Source organism: Biomphalaria glabrata, chromosome 3, assembly GCF_947242115.1.
Source record: "Biomphalaria glabrata chromosome 3, xgBioGlab47.1, whole genome shotgun sequence".
Taxonomy (NCBI): Eukaryota; Metazoa; Mollusca; class Gastropoda; family Planorbidae; genus Biomphalaria; species Biomphalaria glabrata.
The window spans coordinates 55,420,181-55,438,893 of record NC_074713.1 but is presented as its reverse complement, the minus strand read 5'-3'; the positions used below and the strand labels follow the sequence as shown (position 1 = coordinate 55,438,893).

General features: G+C 35.5%; 1 protein-coding gene across 13 annotated transcripts in view; it reads left to right on the top strand.

Moving 5' to 3' along the window:
• Nucleotides 1-1,353: 1,353 nt before the first annotated feature.
• LOC106058773 (leucine-rich repeat-containing protein 71-like) overlaps nucleotides 1,354-18,713 on the top strand; it is a 38,457-nt gene continuing 21,097 nt past the window's right edge. For 2 of the 13 annotated variants that reach the window (XM_056022727.1, XM_013216378.2), the window contains exons 1-5: nucleotides 5,875-6,041; nucleotides 15,034-15,143; nucleotides 15,621-15,641; nucleotides 17,039-17,257; nucleotides 18,511-18,636. In XM_056022727.1, coding sequence (XP_055878702.1) covers nucleotides 6,013-6,041; nucleotides 15,034-15,143; nucleotides 15,621-15,641; nucleotides 17,039-17,257; nucleotides 18,511-18,636 — 505 coding nt within the window. In that variant the 5' untranslated portion in view covers nucleotides 5,875-6,012. Of the gene's footprint in view, nucleotides 1,422-5,865; nucleotides 6,042-12,785; nucleotides 12,932-15,033; nucleotides 15,144-15,620; nucleotides 15,642-17,038; nucleotides 17,258-18,510; nucleotides 18,637-18,713 lie in introns of those variants that run through there. The other 11 variants (XM_056022723.1, XM_056022730.1, XM_056022732.1 and 8 more) reach the window with 11 other exon arrangements.

Below are 18,713 nucleotides of genomic sequence, written 5' to 3'. Positions count from 1 at the left end.
ACAATGGGGTATATTGTTGTTTTAGATAATTTCCATAAACACTTAATCTCCAAGCCTAGGCTCCCATATTTTCGCTGTTTTTCCAGGTCAATTTTTTTAAAATTATGAGATAGTGGTACGGCGATGTCAATAATGGTTGCGGCTTTTTCTTTTTTATCGATGAGCAGCGGACCAGGGCGATTAAAATCTACCGTTTTGTCGGTCAGAATAGGCCTATCCCAGTATAATAAATGTTCAGTAGACTCGAGAACCTCTTGTGGAGAGTATTTACAATAAAGAGGAGTGTCCTTACCGATCAAGTTGTGCGTCAAAGCCAAGTGTTGGTGTATTAACTTTGCAACTTGGTTATGGCGACCTAGGTAGGCTAATTCTGTAGGGCTGGACATCCTGACATAATGTGTTCAATCGACTCGCCCACATTTCCACATTTTCGGCATTTGTCGACAACATTGAGTTTCAGGACATGCTTCTCGTAATTTTTTGTCCTGATTACTCTGTCCTGTATTGCTGTAACAAAGGCTTCTGTTTCAGGGTAGAGATGACCTGCTTTGAGCCATGTTAAGGAAGCAACCTTGTCGATGTTGTCCCCATGTAATGAAGCCGGAAATTTTCCGTGGAGTGTTTTTTCTTCCCATTGGCGAATCTCATGCCCTACGTCGTCCAGACCGAGATTGACATCAGCATTGTGTAGGTTCAGAGGGGTTGCATCGGAGTCGTATTTCCGTAGGAAGGAAACTAATTTGTTGCTGGAGGCGAGCAGTTTTGATCGTATTTTTAAAACTTGTATCTTACACAATTTGAAGATGTTCTGCAATCCACGACACCCATCCTTCCTGGGCAGGTATAACCTTATGGTGGAGGACTTGGGGTGTAGGCATCGAAACTTGGTTAGTAATTTTCTAGTGAGTCTGTCAATGTCATGTTATTATTATTACTATACTGTAAAGCAAGGCTGAAAGAAAAAATATTATAAGGGCTGATGAATGGACAAAGCGATTGTGTTTGTGACAGATAGAGGAACGAATAGAACATTGGAAAAGGTTTATTGACAAAGCAGTTGTCACTACAACAAATCGGCACCTCCGCCACTCAGAGTTACTCTCCCTTTCTTTCATTAATACAACCAATCGTTCACCAACTCAAGTGTGAAACTTTTATGTCGTCTGCTCCACGAGTTATGGAACCTGAGTGTGGGAAAATGAGACTGCCACTTCAGACTGTTACTGCACTCTTCAGTGCATAGATTTAAAAAAAAAAAAAAACTGTCAGACTAGGTAGATTTTAATTGCAGCCTATTATCTATTATCATTGTTATTTTTTTTTCATTACGAATTTATTCGTTTACTAGAGGAGGACATATTTCTAGACTAAACCATTGCCTTGTGGTGTAGCCAGTGGATGAAGGTTTCGGGAATTAACAGGTTAATGAGAAACTAGTTGATTAGTTGCAGTGCTTTTTTTTGTTTTTGTGACGGTACTCACCGGTACGGCGTACCGGTACCTTTTTCAATGTGGGGAAAAATATTACTTTTCTTGCAATTTAAAGGTTATTATTAACTTTTAGTGGTTAAAAGTTTGGCAATCCAACACTGAGTTCTGGCTTCGATTTTGTTAAAAAACAACAAAAAAAACAACCACTGATTAGTTGAATAGTTAACTAGTTTAATAGCATGCTAGATGAATAGTTGAAAAGTTAACTAGTTTAATAGCAGGCTAGCTGAATAGTTGAAAAATTAACTAGTTTAATAACATGCTAGCTGAATAGTTGAAAAGTTAACTAGTTTAATAGTATGCTAGCTGAATAGTTGAAAAGTTAACTAGTTTAATAGCAGGCTAGCTGAATAGTTAACTAGTTTAATAGCAGGCTAGCTGAATAGTTGAAAAGTTAACTAGTTTAATAGTATGCTAGCTGAATAGTTGAAAAGTTAACTAGTTTAATAGCAGGCTAGCTGAATAGTTAACTAGTTTAATAGCATGCTAGCTGAATAGTTGAAAAGTTAACTAGTTAAATAGCAGGCTAGCTGAATAGTTAACTAGTTTAATAAAATGCTAGCTGAATAGTTGAAAAGTTAACTAGTTTAATAGCAGGCTAGTTGAATAGTTGAAAAGTTAACTAGTTTAATAGCAGGCTAGCTGAATAGTTGAAAAGTTAAATAGTTTAATAGCAGGCTAGCTGAATAGTTGAAAAGTTAACTAGTTTAATAGCAGGCTAGTTGAATAGTTGAAAAGTTAACTAGTTTAATAGCAGACTAGCTGAATAGTTGAAAAGTTAACTAGTTTAATAGCAGACTAGCTGAATAGTTGAAAAGTTAACTAGTTTAATAGCAGACTAGCTGAATAGTTGAAAAGTTAACTAGTTTAATAGCAGACTAGATGAATAGTTGAAAAGTTAACTAGTTTAATAGCAGACTAGCTGAATAGTTGAAAAGTTAACTAGTTTAATAGCAGACTAGCTGAATAGTTGAAAAGTTAACTAGTTTAATAGCAGACTAGCTGAATAGTTGAAAGGTTAACTACTTTAATAGCATTCTAGCTGAATAGTTAACTAGTTTAATAGCAGGCTAGCTGAATAGTTAACTAGTTTAATAGCAGACTAGCTGAATAGTTGAAAAGTTAACTAGTTTAATAGCAGGCTAGCTGAATAGTTGAATAGTTAACTAGTTTAATAGCAGGCTAGTTGAATAGTTGAAAAGTTAACTAGTTTAATAGCAGACTAGCTGAAAAGTTGAAAAGTTAACTAGTTTAATAGCAGACTAGCTGAAAAGTTGAAAGGTTAACTACTTTAATAGCATGCTAACTGAATAGTTAACTAGTTTAATAGCAGGCTAGCTGAATAGTTAACTAGTTTAATAGCAGACTAGCTGAATATTTGAAAAGTTAACTAGTTTAGTAGCAGGCTAGCTGAATAGTTGAATAGTTAACTAGTTTAATAGCAGGCTAGTTGAATAGTTGAAAAGTTAAGTAGTTTAATAGCAGACTAGCTGAAAAGTTGAAAAGTTAACTAGTTTAATAGCAGACTAGCTGAAAAGTTGAAAAGTTAACTAGTTTAATAGCAGGCTAGCTGAATAGTTGAAAAAATACGGACACGTGATGTCCATGTTTATTTTGAATTAGGTCTTAAGTTGTATAGAATAGAGACAGGGAATCACGTGACTCAAGGGTGTTTGTTTACGATAGGCGAATGAAGTCAATTTTCATGCATACAGAGCCACACTAAAAAGATAGTGAATTAAACACTTTTCTGTTGGTTGACCAGTAGCAGAACTAAAAATTTAAACCACTTGCAGGACAGAAAGATGACCATGTTTTGCGACAACCTCGTTCGGAGATGTTGTTACAATTAAATAAAAGCCTTCTCGTGATTTTAGGAGCTCTTCAAGATCTGTAAAGTTTGTAAAGATTTGTCCTCCACCGAGTCCATTCTGCCCTCCATTGGGCGACACACGTGACTAGTAACCCTAAGTATAAGTATAGTAATAAGTTTTCTAAATATAGATAACTGTCGGGTCATTCCACTGCCAAGAAAATCATAAAAAATATATTTAAAAACTCGGGAAAAAAAAATTGACCTCGTTTGAATTAAACGAGGAAGGGGAGCTCACTCAAGCGTTAGTACTCGGGAGATTAAAAGTATTCTGGGAAGCCATAATGAAAGGTCTGCCACGCGCTATAACGCCTGCTATTCAAGACGTATTCAGCTAGACTGTATTGTATATTGTTCTTATTGTTGTGATACGACTTAGCCCTAGCTGACCCTAGCCAGCATGTCCTGCACGAACTTGGACGATTGTAGTCTGACTATCGATCGATGTCAGTTTACTAAATAAACAGAATAATTACGGCTTAATTATACCTAATTATGTTTCAAATGAACTTAAGTTAACCTCTGTTGGTAAAGATTATTTAAAAGTAGCACGGGGAAGACTACAGGATCCGGCATGGGGATATAATGGATTGATAATGTTCTGGGTTTTTTGTAGGTTTGGAAAATGAAAGAAGATTAACTCTTTCTCTCCTAACTGACGATACCAGCGTTGATTCCACCAGAATGTGGTAAATAATTACGGAGAGAGAGAGTTAAACACAGGGTTTGATTAATAACTATTGATGCTTACGTACTAAAAGTGTTTTTGTTGTTGTTGTTTTTGCGCTTCCTTCTCTTCCCTCCACTTCATTTAAACTTGGAGAATGGCAGGGCCGGCTTTAGACTTTATAAGGCCCTAAGCTATTTGAAATATGGGTCCCCCTTGTAATCAACATAAGGCTTTTTTTTCCCCCTTTGCTCTTTCTTCAAAATAATTGAAAATATCCCTGTAACCATTTTTTTTTTTGGGGGGGGGGAGGGGCAAAAGCGAGTAGGGGCCCTAAGCTTTAGTTTATGTTGCCTATAGGTGGCTAAATCCAGCACTGGATAATGGATATGTAAGCTTTTCGTAAGTATGGCTTCATGATGATCCTAGCTGATTAAGGATGTCTTAATTAAAGTTCATGTCTGCCGTGCAATAAGACGTTTAAATACGCAGTTGTCTGATAAACGTGAAATGAGATTTGTATGATTAACCTTTTAAAAAAAATATTATTATTATTATAGCTTTTAAATAGAGCTACTTTCATGCTTATAGCATGCTCAGAGCGCTTTTGGTCCAATCACATATGTCGACCAGTGGGGTGGGGGGTATCTAGGAGTTGGTTTTCCGTGCTGCCTTTAGGCGCTCAGTAAACGCAACTCTGCCCGAGTCGGTTGTCGAACCTCGAGCCCCCTTCTAGGTAGCCAAGCCAAGCCAAGTTCAAGCCCACTTGGCCTCTCGACCACGCTTCCCACAAATTCACGTGAAATGAGATTTGTATGATTAACCTATAAAAAAAAATTACGTGAAATGAGATTTGTATGATTAATCTTGAAAAAAAAAAGTTATGTGAAATGAGATTTGTATGATTAATCTTTTAAAAAAAGTTACGTGAAATGAGATTTGTAGGATTAACCTTTTAAAAAAAGTTACGTGAAATGAGATTTGTATTATTAACCTTTAAAAAAGAGTTACGTGAAATGAGATTTGTATGATTAACCTTTAAAAACAAATTACGTGAAATGAGATTTGTATGATTAACCTTTAAAAACAAATTGCGTGAAATGAGATTTGTATGATTAACCTTTAAAAAAAATTTACGTGAAATGAGATTTGTATGATTAACCTTTAAAAAAAATTGCGTGAAATGAGATTTGTATGATTAACCTTTAAAAACAAATTCACGTGAAATGAGATTTGTATGATTAACCTTTAAAAACAAATTACGTGAAATGAGATTTGTATGATTAACCTGTAAAAAAATTACGTGAAATGAGATTTGTATGATTAAACTTTAAAAAAAAATTACTTGACAGCTTTATATTATTGTAGTCAGAAACATTCAGACGTTTCAATGCAACACTAGATCTAGGTGTAAAAAAACACATTTTTTTTCTCTTGGGGGGAGGGGAATCAATAACATTCTCAACAGCATTGCGAAAATCTGATGGGGCATCTTATTTCTTGCTCCGAGCACAAGCGCACGCGCACACACACACACACACACTTGTGATTAGAAGACAGATGACTGGTCTGATAGCGAATGTTTTGTTCCATTCGGTTGCCAACTTCAGTTATTGGTGTTATTGTTATGAGTCCTCTGCGTGCTTTAGTTTTATAGGTCAGGTTGTGACTCGCCTTAGTGTAGGGTCACCGTAGTAGAAGAAGTAAAAGTCTTTAAGTTGATTTTAAATAAATAGTTCTATATTGATTTTAGTTTAATACTTGATCGAATGGGTGACTTTGTTAACCAAAGACCGTGAAGTGATCATAAGAATTTTTTTAAAAAATCTGACAGCCGCAGTGGCAGAAGACCTGTGACCTACTGTTCAAGTTAGCGAAAGAGACTTTGGTGGCTACACAGAATTTTCATGGCCTGTGACCTATGACCTGTCTGATCTACCAGACGAGCTTGAATTGAGTGAACTGTGTGGCTGTGGCTGGCATGATGGAGAACCTCTGGAGTAAAACAAAGTAAGTTGTTACTTAGAAACGTAGCTCATCATTGTCAAAATCATCATCAAAATCATCATCAAAATCATCATCAAAATTATCATCAAAATCATCATCAAAATCATCTATCCTTTATGGATCCTCACAAAACATAGGACTTCCGTAAAAACACGCCAGTCTGTACGGGTCTCATGCTAGTCTATTCATTGCTTCCTCACCTTCATCTAGTAAAACTTCGTTCTGACGTTCAGTTTGGTCTTCCTCTGAATCTTTTACCCTGGCATTCCATTTTAGGACCTGTCTAGCTCTGTTGTGGGCATCTTTTCTTAGCGTTTGACCAATCCATCTTCCACTTTCTAATATGTAGCCTACCTCTATATTTCTCTGACCGTCGTGGCCATCTCCCACAGTTTGGTGTTTTCTACTTTGTCCTATTACTGTAGTGTCAAGATATTTCTCTTTGTCCTATCACTGTAGTTTCAAGATGTTTTCTACTTTGTCCTATCACTGTAGTTTCTAGATGTTTCTACTTTGTCCTATCACTGTAGTTTCAAGATGTTTCTACTTTAAACTATCACTGTAGTTTCAAGATGTTTTTCTTTGTCCTATCACTGTAGTTTCAAGATGTTTCTACTTTGTCCTATCACTGTAGTTTCAAGATGTTTCTACTTTGTCCTATCACTGTAGTTTCAAGATGTTTCTCTTTGTCCTATCACTGTAGTTTCAAGATGTTTCTACTTTGTCCTATCACTATAGTTTCAAGATGTTTTCTTCTTTGTCCTATCACTGTAGTTTCAAGATGTTTTCTACTTTGTCCTATCACTTTAGTTTCAAGATGTTTCTACTTTGTCCTATCACTGTAGTTTCAAGATGTTTCTCTTTGTCCTATCACTGTAGTTTCAAGATGTTTCTCTTCGTCCTATCACTGTAGTTTCAAGATGTTTCTCTTTGTCCTATCACTGTAGTTTCAAGATGTTTCTTTTTGTCCTATCACTGTAGTTTCAAGATGTTTCTCTTTGTCCTATCACTATAGTTTCAAGATGTTTCTCTTTGTCCTATCACTGTAGTTTCAAGATGTTTCTCTTTGTCCTATCACTGTAGTTTCAAGATGTTTCTCTAACATCTGTTGAGGAAAGTCTGGACTTTGTTGTTGCTGTTACTTCCGCTGTTTTCCATAGACCAAATTGGACGGCCTTGACATAAGAGTTTAAGATTCTTATTTCTTTATCCAGATAGTTTTTAGGTGTGTAAATATCTGTCATGCTAGATTTATTCAACGTTTGATGTCGCCACCTGACACATTGAGACACTCCCTAGGTATATCAAACTTTCTATTTGGTCAATGGTCTGGGAGCCAGTTCTATGCCTCCATTATGTATGTTGTTTATTTTTAGTGTTTTAATTTTACTAAGATTTTATGAATTCCCTCTGTCTGTCTGTCTGTCTGGTAAAATTTTGAACTCATTATATCTCCCACTTTCCATTCTCGGATCAAGTTGAAACTTTGTGCAATTATTCACTGTTCCTAACAAAATATGAATCAATTAAAAACAACAACTAATAGGTTAATTAAATTAAGTATATAATTAATCAATTTTGTTTCATATCGAAAAAGGGAAATGCAAAATGTTTGTTTGTTTGTAAAATGTTTTACATGTTTCGGAAGTTCCTTCAGAGTTGAAGATAATTACTTCCTAGTCCAAACCTCCCGCAGGACGACAGGGGATGGCAGCAGGCAGGGTATGAACCCGGGACCGTCGACAAGTCCGAACGACAATACAGCGCGCATACTTCATGCCCAGGCAGCCACCTGGTTACACCTGATATGTGAATTTTTCCGTCCCCCACTTTCGGAGTATTTAGCGGAACACTTAACTTATTCTTTACAGAGATGAATTCACTTGGTGGACTACTATACTAGTTAATTATTCCAGTAGTTCGCGGAACACCTATTCAGGCCTCGCGGAACGCTAGGGTCCGCCGAAAGATGATAATTGTATACATTTAACAAAACTTCTTCAATAAAAGTCAGTTTATCCTTTCAGATAATTTTTAAAAAAATGAACTCACCCCCCCCCCCCCACTACTGTTTAATGTGTCTGTTACGACCTAAGCCAAAGATTTGACAATTTTCTTCACATGGGTATTCCCGACCACATATGAGGAAATCTGTAACAGGATCACAATGGCAATGGGGCCCCCATGATGACCTGCTAACCACTGTCAACAAAAAACGTAAACCAAACCTTTATGGGGCATATCATGAGGTCCTGAGGGCTGAAGAAGACTTTCCTGCAGGGAACAGTGTCAGTAACAGTAAAAGAAGCAGACAGAAAAGGCGATCGGAAGAAAACATCTAAGAATTGGCGGGCCTGTCATTGAAAGAGACTCTAGCCAAGACAAAAGACATTGAAATAGAGCTAGATGGTCAACGGATCATGCATGGTGCCCCAACTGTCCAACAGTCTAAAAGATAGTCGAGATAAAAATGAATCCTCTTCGTATAGTGGTCTGAAACAATGACTGCTCCACGCCATCAGGAACAATAACTGACTAATTCTTCGATTCGCATTTCTCGAGGGAGCTCTTTTTTATATTATATTTATCTATTCTTAAATACAATTGTTTCTTGTTTGTGTGTAGCAACGCCTTGTGAAAATGTGACGTCTATAAAGATTAAGGTTCCTAAACATAAAGTTGTCTCTATTTATTATTGCGTTTAGTAATCTAGGCCAACCGTATTTCATTTCTTTTGTAGAAACAGAAAATTCTTGGTGTTATCTTGATTTCCACGAGAGCGTCTACTATTGACATTCTTTTCACAGCCAAAATATTTACTAGTCGACCGGCAGCGTAGCATACGCCGCTATTTTGCAGGGCCGGCCTTAGGCCACTGCAACCTATGCGACCGCAGTGTTAATCTAAAAATACTTTAATATGATCACAAATTACGTAAACATCTTATTTTCCAACTCTCTTCATATCCATCCCTTCCGGCTTACACCTTTTTAATCTCACTTCCATTCAATATCCAAATTCGCACCATTTTCATTCACACCATGCTGCGCTACGACCGTAACACAGAAATAAGAGAGTGATCTTTCCTTTACTCCTTACTACTCGTTTAAACTTTTGAGGGAAGAAGAGAATTATATATATAGATTGTCAAAAGTTTGGACATGTCTGCTTTGACATGCACCTGTATATCTGCGACAGGTGTTAAGTCTGGAGTGTGTCATGACAATTTCCAATTTACTTATGCCCTGGAGGCGCAGGTGGCTGAGTGATAAAGTGTTTGGCTTCCGAACCAAGGGGTCCCGTGTTCGAATCCTGGTGAAGACTGATTTTTAATTTCGGAATTTGTAGTGCGCCTCCGAGTCCAACCAGGTGCCTGACATTAGTTGGGGAAAAGTAAAGGCGGTTGTGCTGGCGACATGATACCCTCGTTAACCGTGAGCCAGAGAAACAGATGTCCTTTACATCATCTGCCCTTTCGATTGCTAGGTTTGAAAGGGGAACTTTACTTTTTTTCTTGTGTGTGTGTTATCGGCTTTCTAAGTAAAAATCAAACTTCACAGCCATCTTTGAATTCGTGTGAAATGAGATTGTGTTAATATTTGAAGGAGTACTTTACACTGCAAAGTAAAAACTTTCGATCTTCTAAGACGCAAACACATCTCTATATGCCTAAGCAATAGTGCAAGATTATAACTTTCGAAGTCCTTATTTAGGTTATAAACTTAAAAATTCAAGTTTATTCGAGGATCCTATTTCTATTTTCATACGGCTCCGCGTGGTTCAATAATTTTATTACAAAATTTTTGCACCAATGGTATCGATCCTGACATCGATCCCCTAATTAAGCAATGATCTTACTTCGATTACACATTATCGTGATGGAATTTTATCGCATGAACAATTCTGTTACTAATTTGGCGTTAAGATGTATCGCCATTTGTGCAGATAGTCTTTAATGCCTACTTGCTATCATTTTCTTTAGATCTATATTCCCAACAATCAAGTCCAACTGCATTGTTATAATTTCAACACATTTAACTGATAGTGTTTTTGTTTTCTTTTGTTTTTTAAAATACAAATAACGTTAATATTATTGTCCATAAGGAGAGAGATAGAGCGAGAGAGAGAGAGAGAGAGAGAGAGAGAGAGAGAGAGATCACTTTGATCAGTCATTTCAGTTCTATAGCTCTGTGCTTGCAAATGTTTGTTTATGAGGACACGCCTAGAGCTAATCGTAAACTCGGTGAGTTGGTGTCGTTCAGATGCCTAGAATTGCCTAACATTTCATTTCTCAGTAAGCTAACGCTACTACCCAAAATCAGGGGCGAGGGGTCGGTATCACATGGGTCTGTGGGTCTGCAGTCTTGGGCCACTTTATCTTATCTTATATAATACAGACGTTACTTCAAAAAAGATGATTACGTCCTACGCGTCATGCATTTAGTCATGCATGTTAACCAATGACCGAAATTCTGCCAAATCACTGGTTTTCCTGGCTAGCTCAGGCAACCCATTCCATGCTCTAATATCACTAGGGAAGAATGAACATTTGTACAAATTTGTCCTAGCATATGTGACGAGGAATGTGCCTTTATCTTTGTGTCTCTGAGTATTTTATTAAGTTTTGTTTTTTGTATTTGAAGATTATGGTTCAGTGTTTTATGTATAATTTCTACTTTACTTTTGAGTCTTCTATCCTGAAGGCTTTCTAAATTTTGTGATTTTACTAAAGGTATTACTCTAGTCAAATGTGAATATTCGTTTGTTATGAATCTCACTGCTCTATTTTGTGTCTGTTCCAGTTTTTTAATGATTTCTTGAGTTGAGGGTTCCCAAACGGAGGATGCATATTCTATTATTGGCCTAACCAAGGTTAAATAACATTTTAGTCTTATGTTCTTATTTGATTTATAGAAATTTCTTTTAATAAACCCTTGAATGAAAGTAAGGTCCGTAAACGATTTTATTTTTATAGTACTGTCTTACTAACGGGGGCTCTTAAATCCCTTACAAACACTAAGCGATTAACAAATATTGTTTAGAGTATATAGCCTATTTCTTATAGCTTTAGTCTGAACATAATCTTCCAAAATGAAAAAAAAAACAGTTATCAAAATAAACAGATACAAATATTCCTTCTTCCCTAGTGCTATTAGAGCATGGAATGGGTTGCCTGAGCTAGCCAGGAAAACCAGTGACTTGGCAGAATTTAAGTCATTGGTTAATATGCATGACTAAATGCATGACGCGTAGGACGTAATCATCTTCTTTTTTGAAGTAACGTCTGTATTATATAAGATAAGAAGATAAAATAAATGTCTTGTGCATGGTCATTATATTATTGTGTAGGTCGGTTCGTGGAAAGATCTCGGGATTTGCCCGGCAAGGAATCAATCACAAATCTCAATTATTGCAATCTCAATCGATTTTAATCAAAAAAGGAAAACGGGGAAGCAGAATAATTGAGTGAGAAAAAGCAAAAATTGAATCCTCGGACACAATCAAAAGGTTTCAAATTGCAGATTTTTTATTTTTCTCGTCAGCTTGTCACAAAAGATTTTAAAATCTTTGTTGAACTATAAGATTATTATAAACATTACAGCAGAGAGTTGTTCGTTGTTTGTTTTGTAAAATGTTTGCTTTGTAAAAATGTTTGTTTTGTAAAATGTTTGTTTTGTAAAATGTTTGTATTGTAAGCTGTTTGTTTTGTAAATGTATTGTAAGCTGTTGTTTTTTGTTTTTTTTGTAAAATGTTTGTTTTGTAAAATGCTTGTTTTGTAAAATGTTTTACATATTTCGGATGTTCCTTCAGAGTTGGAGACAGTTTACTCCCTGTCTTGAATGGGAATATCAGTCCACCGGTAGATGCTATTAAAGTTAATGTTTTCGTTATAATGAACTTTTTTTTACGTCAGTCTCTCCCTTGTCAAGTAGACCTATTATGCTTTACTCTTTTTTTTTTGTTGGTAAAAATAAATAATTTCCAAATCATTTAATAAATATTCTACTCAAATAAATTCATGTTGAGTTTGTACTTCAAAATTTTTGGTACACATTTAGATTTCATAAGCTATTTGTAGGGAAACAATACGTTACGTAAACATGGGCATGGGTGTTCGATACATTATCAAATAATGAAGACAGGTACGCTGTAGACCTATACGGCTTACTAATGCCAGGACAAACTTTGACTCTCGGTCCACTTCTGACCCACAAGTCGTCATGTATATAAAGGAAAAAAAACAACATTCTACACATCTAGTGACCTATTTTTTTTTTATTTTTTTTTTGGTTCTTAATTTTTAAAATGTTAAGCGCCAAATTTTTAAAATTCTAATTAGTTATCTTTAAAGTATTTTTTTTTATTATTTGAAGCATCATATAAATTCACGTGAACCTGCCCTAAACCATCTAAAATCTAAATTGGTTACGTGTACTGATACATGCATTATGACATTTTTGGGGCCTACATGTACGAGATGTGTAATTGTTAAAAGTTCTATATAGGTCTGTGATTCTAGAAAAGTAACAAAAAATATTCAAGGGACGTAACTACAACAAAAAATAGTGGTTGCTATGTAGGATAAGTTTCAATTACTACGCAGATTCAGTTTATGTCGATGATTGCAAAAAAATAAATAGATTTATTTATAATGCATAAAGACTGTTTTCTGAATGTAAAAATAATTTTGAATTAAGAACTTTTAAATTGAATCCGTTAATTTATTGGAATATTTGATTATCTAGTAAAGAACTATATTTAGTGGTTACGATTTCCGGTGTTACAAATAAAAAAAAATGATCCATAACAAAGTGTTTACAAATGGCGATTAATACTGAAATTAACAAAAATCATTTGCACTAAAGTTAAACCATCAATTTAAGCTAAACAGGTACATTTTAAAGCAGTCAGTAGAACGCAATATTATTAAGAGTAGATTCTTTAGAGTTAGGTCTTTCTCTATATTATATAGATCTATAGTCAATATTAGATTCGAGAGAGACGCATAGCCGCCATAGTGGCCCATAGTGCCCATAGTCATAGGATAGGCATAGGAATAGGAGTGATAGGTCGATTACTCGATAAGACGCAGGTCGTAGCCTTCTTTTTTTGAAGTATCATCTGTATAAATAGTTTAAGATAAGAGAGAGAGAGAGTTGATCTAAGACTTGACAAGATCTAGAAAATCTAGGGTTGATTAGATCTTGATAGGCCTGCTTTACTTTAGACTTTAGATTAGATCTAGAATCTAGAATAGATCTAGATTTAGATATACAATAATTAATATAATATAGGCTATAGTCTTGTCAGGATTCTAATTCTAGACTAGAAATGTTTTAGTTGTAGACTACTACTGTAGGTAAGTAGTACTACACTAGACTCTACCTGGGTACCTGGCATTCCTGGTTATCTGGTATATGCTTTTGACTGTCATCATGATCATTCCAAGTTCAAATCCTGTCTGCTTCCATTGTATCCACTGTCATCCTGAAGGAGATAATACTTGTCATTTCTGAAGGAATGTAAGAAATTCACAGATCAAAGTCAAATTCCTTTAGGAGACTCCTTTGTAATGGAAAATGAGCATTAACTCACAGACTGATTACATTTATGACTTAGTACTTTATAGTGGTAATGTTTTTCTTGTTAATTTGTTAAGAGTTTATGGAAATATCTTTGTTTCAAGGCCTGAATGCCTCTTCTGCAATGGGCAGTATTTACCTATGCATAGAAGAAAACTGATTAATGTTGACTTTAGTTCCATGGGAATTCAATTTACTGTGTTGCTTTACTCAAAGCCACTGTTTTAGACATTATTATATGCATTTCTTGTTGAGCAATGCATTTCTTTCTTTATTTTTAAAAGAATTAAGCACCTAGTATTTTATCTCTATCCTCTCATCTCTGCCTGTGATCCCATCTGGGACATAGGCCAACAACCAGCTTTCCATGGGCATCCTGGCTCTGGACGAGTCTCTCCAACTGTCCCCATGTCTTGCCCATCTCCTTGGTATCTGCTTCCATAGCACCCATAGTCATCTTCTTTTATGAAGTACAGTAGCTTCAGTATTTTATAAGATATGATAAGTTTTGGCACCATGTATTTCTGGGCCATCCCCTCTTCATCTGGTCTTGCGGGTTCCAGGTGAGTGCTTGTCTAGTGATGTTAAATGCAAACTTGCTTAGGGTGTGGCCTATCCATGGCCAGCATCCTGAAGGATATCTTCTGCTTCTTTGTTCTTTGCCACACTTTCTCATTTGAGATCTTGTCTGGCCAGAGGATCATAAGGATCTTCCTGAGTCAGGTATTGATAAATATCTTGATTTTTTCATGGTGGTGACAGTGGTTCTTCTCCATACAATGGTGTTGAAGAGCGCTGATTTTAGTGGCGGTGCTTATTTCCTTGGATCCCAGGTGTTTTTCAGCTGATAGAAGGCTGCTCAAGCTTTATCAATGTAGGTTCTAACACCTGCATCTGTTCTTCCATGGTTGTCCAGGAGATTGCCAAGATAGGTGAAGCTTTCCTCCTCTTCTAGCACGTCACCTTGGACTGCGATAGATGTGTCTTTGGGTGCCTTTTGCATGCTATATTTTATGTTATCCAGATCTTGGATGGCAGACTGGTTGTGCGGTTTGCTTGGTAGACTGTTGTTCAGACTCATTGATGGTCCCAGGTTCAAACCCTGCCTGCCCCCATCCCCCATCATCCTGCGGGAGGTTTGGACTAGGAAGTAAATTATCTTTGACTCTGTGGGAACATCCAAAACATGTAAAATATTTTACAAAACAAACATTTTGTTACATGAATGGCAAGATATTAGAATTTTGTAAAATGTTTTACATGTTTCGGATGTTCCTTCAGAGTTGAAGATAGTTTACTTCCTAGTCCAATTTTATTATTTTAATGTTTTTTTCATAATGTTTGTTTATAATAATAATAATAATGTTTGTTTCTTCTCGTCATCTGTATTTTATTGTATTTATTTGACTAGTATCCTACACAAAGTCAAGATGGGGAAAAAAGTAGAGAAATCTTTTTCTAAGGACAGACACTTATCATCAGCTGCACATCATGATGATGAAAATTCAAACAAAACTCCAGGTCAGTCTATATATAGAAACATAACACTTTTGTAAGCCTTTTGTTATTGAAAACTTAATACATCAATAACTTAAAGCAAGTTGTTTTATCGCCATCCAATGTTGTGAACAGTTATTCCCTTCACTTTAACTAAACACCTGTTTCTGTTAGTGGTATGGTTAAAATATTAACCTAGTATTGAACTTATAAATAGCCATTCTCTCATGGCTGCCTGGTTGTGCGGTTTGCACGCTGGACTGTCGTTCAGATTTATCGATGGTCCCGGGTTCAAACCCTGCCCGCTCCCATCCCCCGTTGTCCTGCTGGAGGTTTGGACTAGGAAGTAATTATCTTCAACTCTGAAGGAACATCCGAAACATGTAAAACATTTTACAAACATTTTCCTTTTTTAAAGCTTAATACCACAATAACTGTTCATGTATTGAACATTTCATAATGTAACTTTGCTTTAATGTTTTTCCTCCACTGTTCACTTAGAGCCAGATCTTGAACTAGAAAGTAAGTTACTTGTTCACATTATCTGTAACAGCAGCTTCATAGCTCTTTGGTTCTTTATTTTCTTGTGCTGGAAATAAAGTATAGTTCTAGTTTTTGTTTGTCTCATTTATTGACTTTTTGTTGTTGTGGTTAAAAAGTATTGAAAAATAAAACCTTTCTTAGGAATGACCCCCCAAAAATTATCTTTTCTTTCGTTTTGTTTCAAAGTAATAATTGTTTCTTAAATTCTAGACCTTGGTTCTTCCAAATTTTACTTTGTACATTAAAAGACATTGTTTGGTTATTTTATTGTATTTTTTTATAGTAAAAAAAAGCTTCATTTGTTTCATGTAAAACTGATTTCAATTTGATTTGCTCCTTTCATGTGAATTTGTTGTTTAGTGTGTAAATTGATGGTATTAAAATGTCATTAATCCATACAGACTTAAAGATCAATGAGTATTTAAACAGTTAAAAATTGTATATTGCAAAAATGGTTTGTGTAAATATGTATTCGTTTATCTTATAACTTTTTTTTATTCAAGAAAATTTAAAACATAAAAACAACAACCACAGCAACTGAATAATGGGCATTGTTTCCATAAATGTATAAAATCTCAAAGGTTACAGGTTCTATAAATCTATAAAATCTCAAATGTTAATCTACATATACACTTTAATTCAAATAAAAAATTAAGTAACTACAAATTAACATATTCTAATACCAAAACAATAAAAAACAAAACTTTTATTTGAAACTTTTGCAGGTAAACAAAATTTCTAAATATAGAACATGGTTTTTTTTTGATACTTTGTTATAAATACTATTACAGGTAGCAGATTTCACTTTGTTTTATAAATCTGTTATCATTCTTATCCTTGTCTCTTTTACAGTGGCGTAGCTAGGAAATGACCATCATTTGGGGGCACAGAGGGCCTGACCTCTTTGTAGGTTCTGCATTTTGAATAATATTTAATATTTAATGTAATTGACCATCATTTGGTGGCACGGGGGGTCTGACCTCTTTGTGGGTTCTCCATTTTGCGTAATATTTAATGTAAAAAAACTAATTTGAATACTCATTTGGGGACCCCCCTCAAATGGGGGCACAGGGGGATTTTGAAATTCTCCCCCCACCTCCCCCACCCTAGCTATGCCACTGCTCTTTTATCATTATTATGTTTTGACCATGAACCTATAATTTTTTTTAATGTCTTTTCTGAAAGGCAAGTTATTTTCAATAGAAAACTTGACAATGTCCTACCAGTGACTTTTACTTTAACTTAGTAGTAATCTTTCACCCTGAGCAGCTTTAATTGATTCAAATATTGCTGACTTAAAGAAATATTTTGTCAATTCCGTTCAATGGTTTTAACATTTTTAACCTTTTTTTTTAATACTGTTTGTGTAATTACAGAGCCACATAAGTGCACTGGGAGTTTTGAAAAAGACTTTACAGAGTTGTGCAAACAAAATGCAATGTCTGCCATCCCCAATGTCTTGCTGCGCCAAAAATCTTTAACAGGTCAGTCTGGTTCTGTTGACTTGAAATCTTCCAAAAGGGAAGATAAAAAGCAGCCAGTTGCCCAAGTCCATGATGCATCCGAGGCTGATACAGAGATTAATGAAGATGGAGGTCTGTTCAACCATTTTTAAAACCAAACTCACAAATATTTTACAAATTATTTTGTTTCATTTAAAAGTACTAAAAAAGCTAATCATAGCGATTGATGACTTGATTTATTTGACTTCTTACTGTGTACCTCCAAGGGGTCATAGGGCAGCAACGGCATCTCTCTACTTCACTTGGTTCTCAGCAGCTTTCTTCATCTGTTCCCAGGAGATCATAGAGCAGCCACCACATCTCTCTACTTCATTTGGTTCTCAGCAGCTTTGTTCATTTGCTCCCAGGAGAACATAGGCCAGCAACCGCATCTCTCTACTTCACTTGGTTCTCAGCAGCTTTCTTATATGTTCCCATATCATTTCAATATCCTCTGTATTGCTGATGACTGACCTCTTCCAGGTTTGTTAAGACCTGCCCACTTTCCTCTTTCCCTGCGGATTCCAATCTAATGCCTACCTTGCAACATTGATAGTTGTTTTTTACAAGGTGTGTCCTATCTAGCTCCATTTTCACTTTTTAATGTCTAGGGCTATAGGTTTCTGCTTTGTTCTATCTCAAACATTGAAGTTTCTATCTTTTCTGGCCACCTGATTCCAGTATTGATGAAGGCCTAGAGTTTTTTCCCATTTTTTTTTTCATGATGAATGAATTTGGATTCCATTTTTATCAACAAAAGTAATAAGCATTATTTAGGATGATTAATTTTGTTATTTGAATGGTAATATAATTTAGCATGGTTTGATAGACACTTCAATTAAGTCCAAGCAATCTCTCTAAAATGTGAATTGCTGAGACTCCATATAATTTAGCATGGTTTGATAGACACTTCAATTAAGTCCAAGCAATCTCTCTAAAATGTGAATTGCTGAGACTCCATAGTGAAACTATCAAAAGTGAAATACTTAAGCCCCCTGACCCATAGGGCACCTATCATTAATGAAATACTTTAAGCTCTGGACAGTAAATATTTAAAGATGAAGTAGATAACTCTTTTGTAATTGTTAAAATGTTTAGACTTAGTTTTCTGGAGTGTCTGTTCTTGAGGTATTTTCTCTGCCTTATACTCTGACTCTCAAATTAGTTATTTCTAGTATGTCTTAAAGTGACTGTCTCTGAAAGTTCTAAGTGTCTTCTCTCTGTAAGGTGTACAAGCAAGACTGATTAAAGTTTAGTTTCAAATGAGAGTCCTTTTAGTGTGGGTTTGAGTTTGTAATAGGTACCAATTTGACTTGATATTGATTTTCTCTTTCAAATCCTAACAGAACCTATAGAATTGCCACCAAAAACATATACAACAAAACCGATATTTGAATATTTAAAGCCTTCAGTCCAAGTTGAGATGGACAACCCAGACAAGTTTGACACAGTGACTGAGGTCTATGTCAGAGGTACAACAATAATTGAGTAATTATGTATATACCTTGCTACCACTTACTTCTAGACAAGCTTTACTCATTTCTAGCCT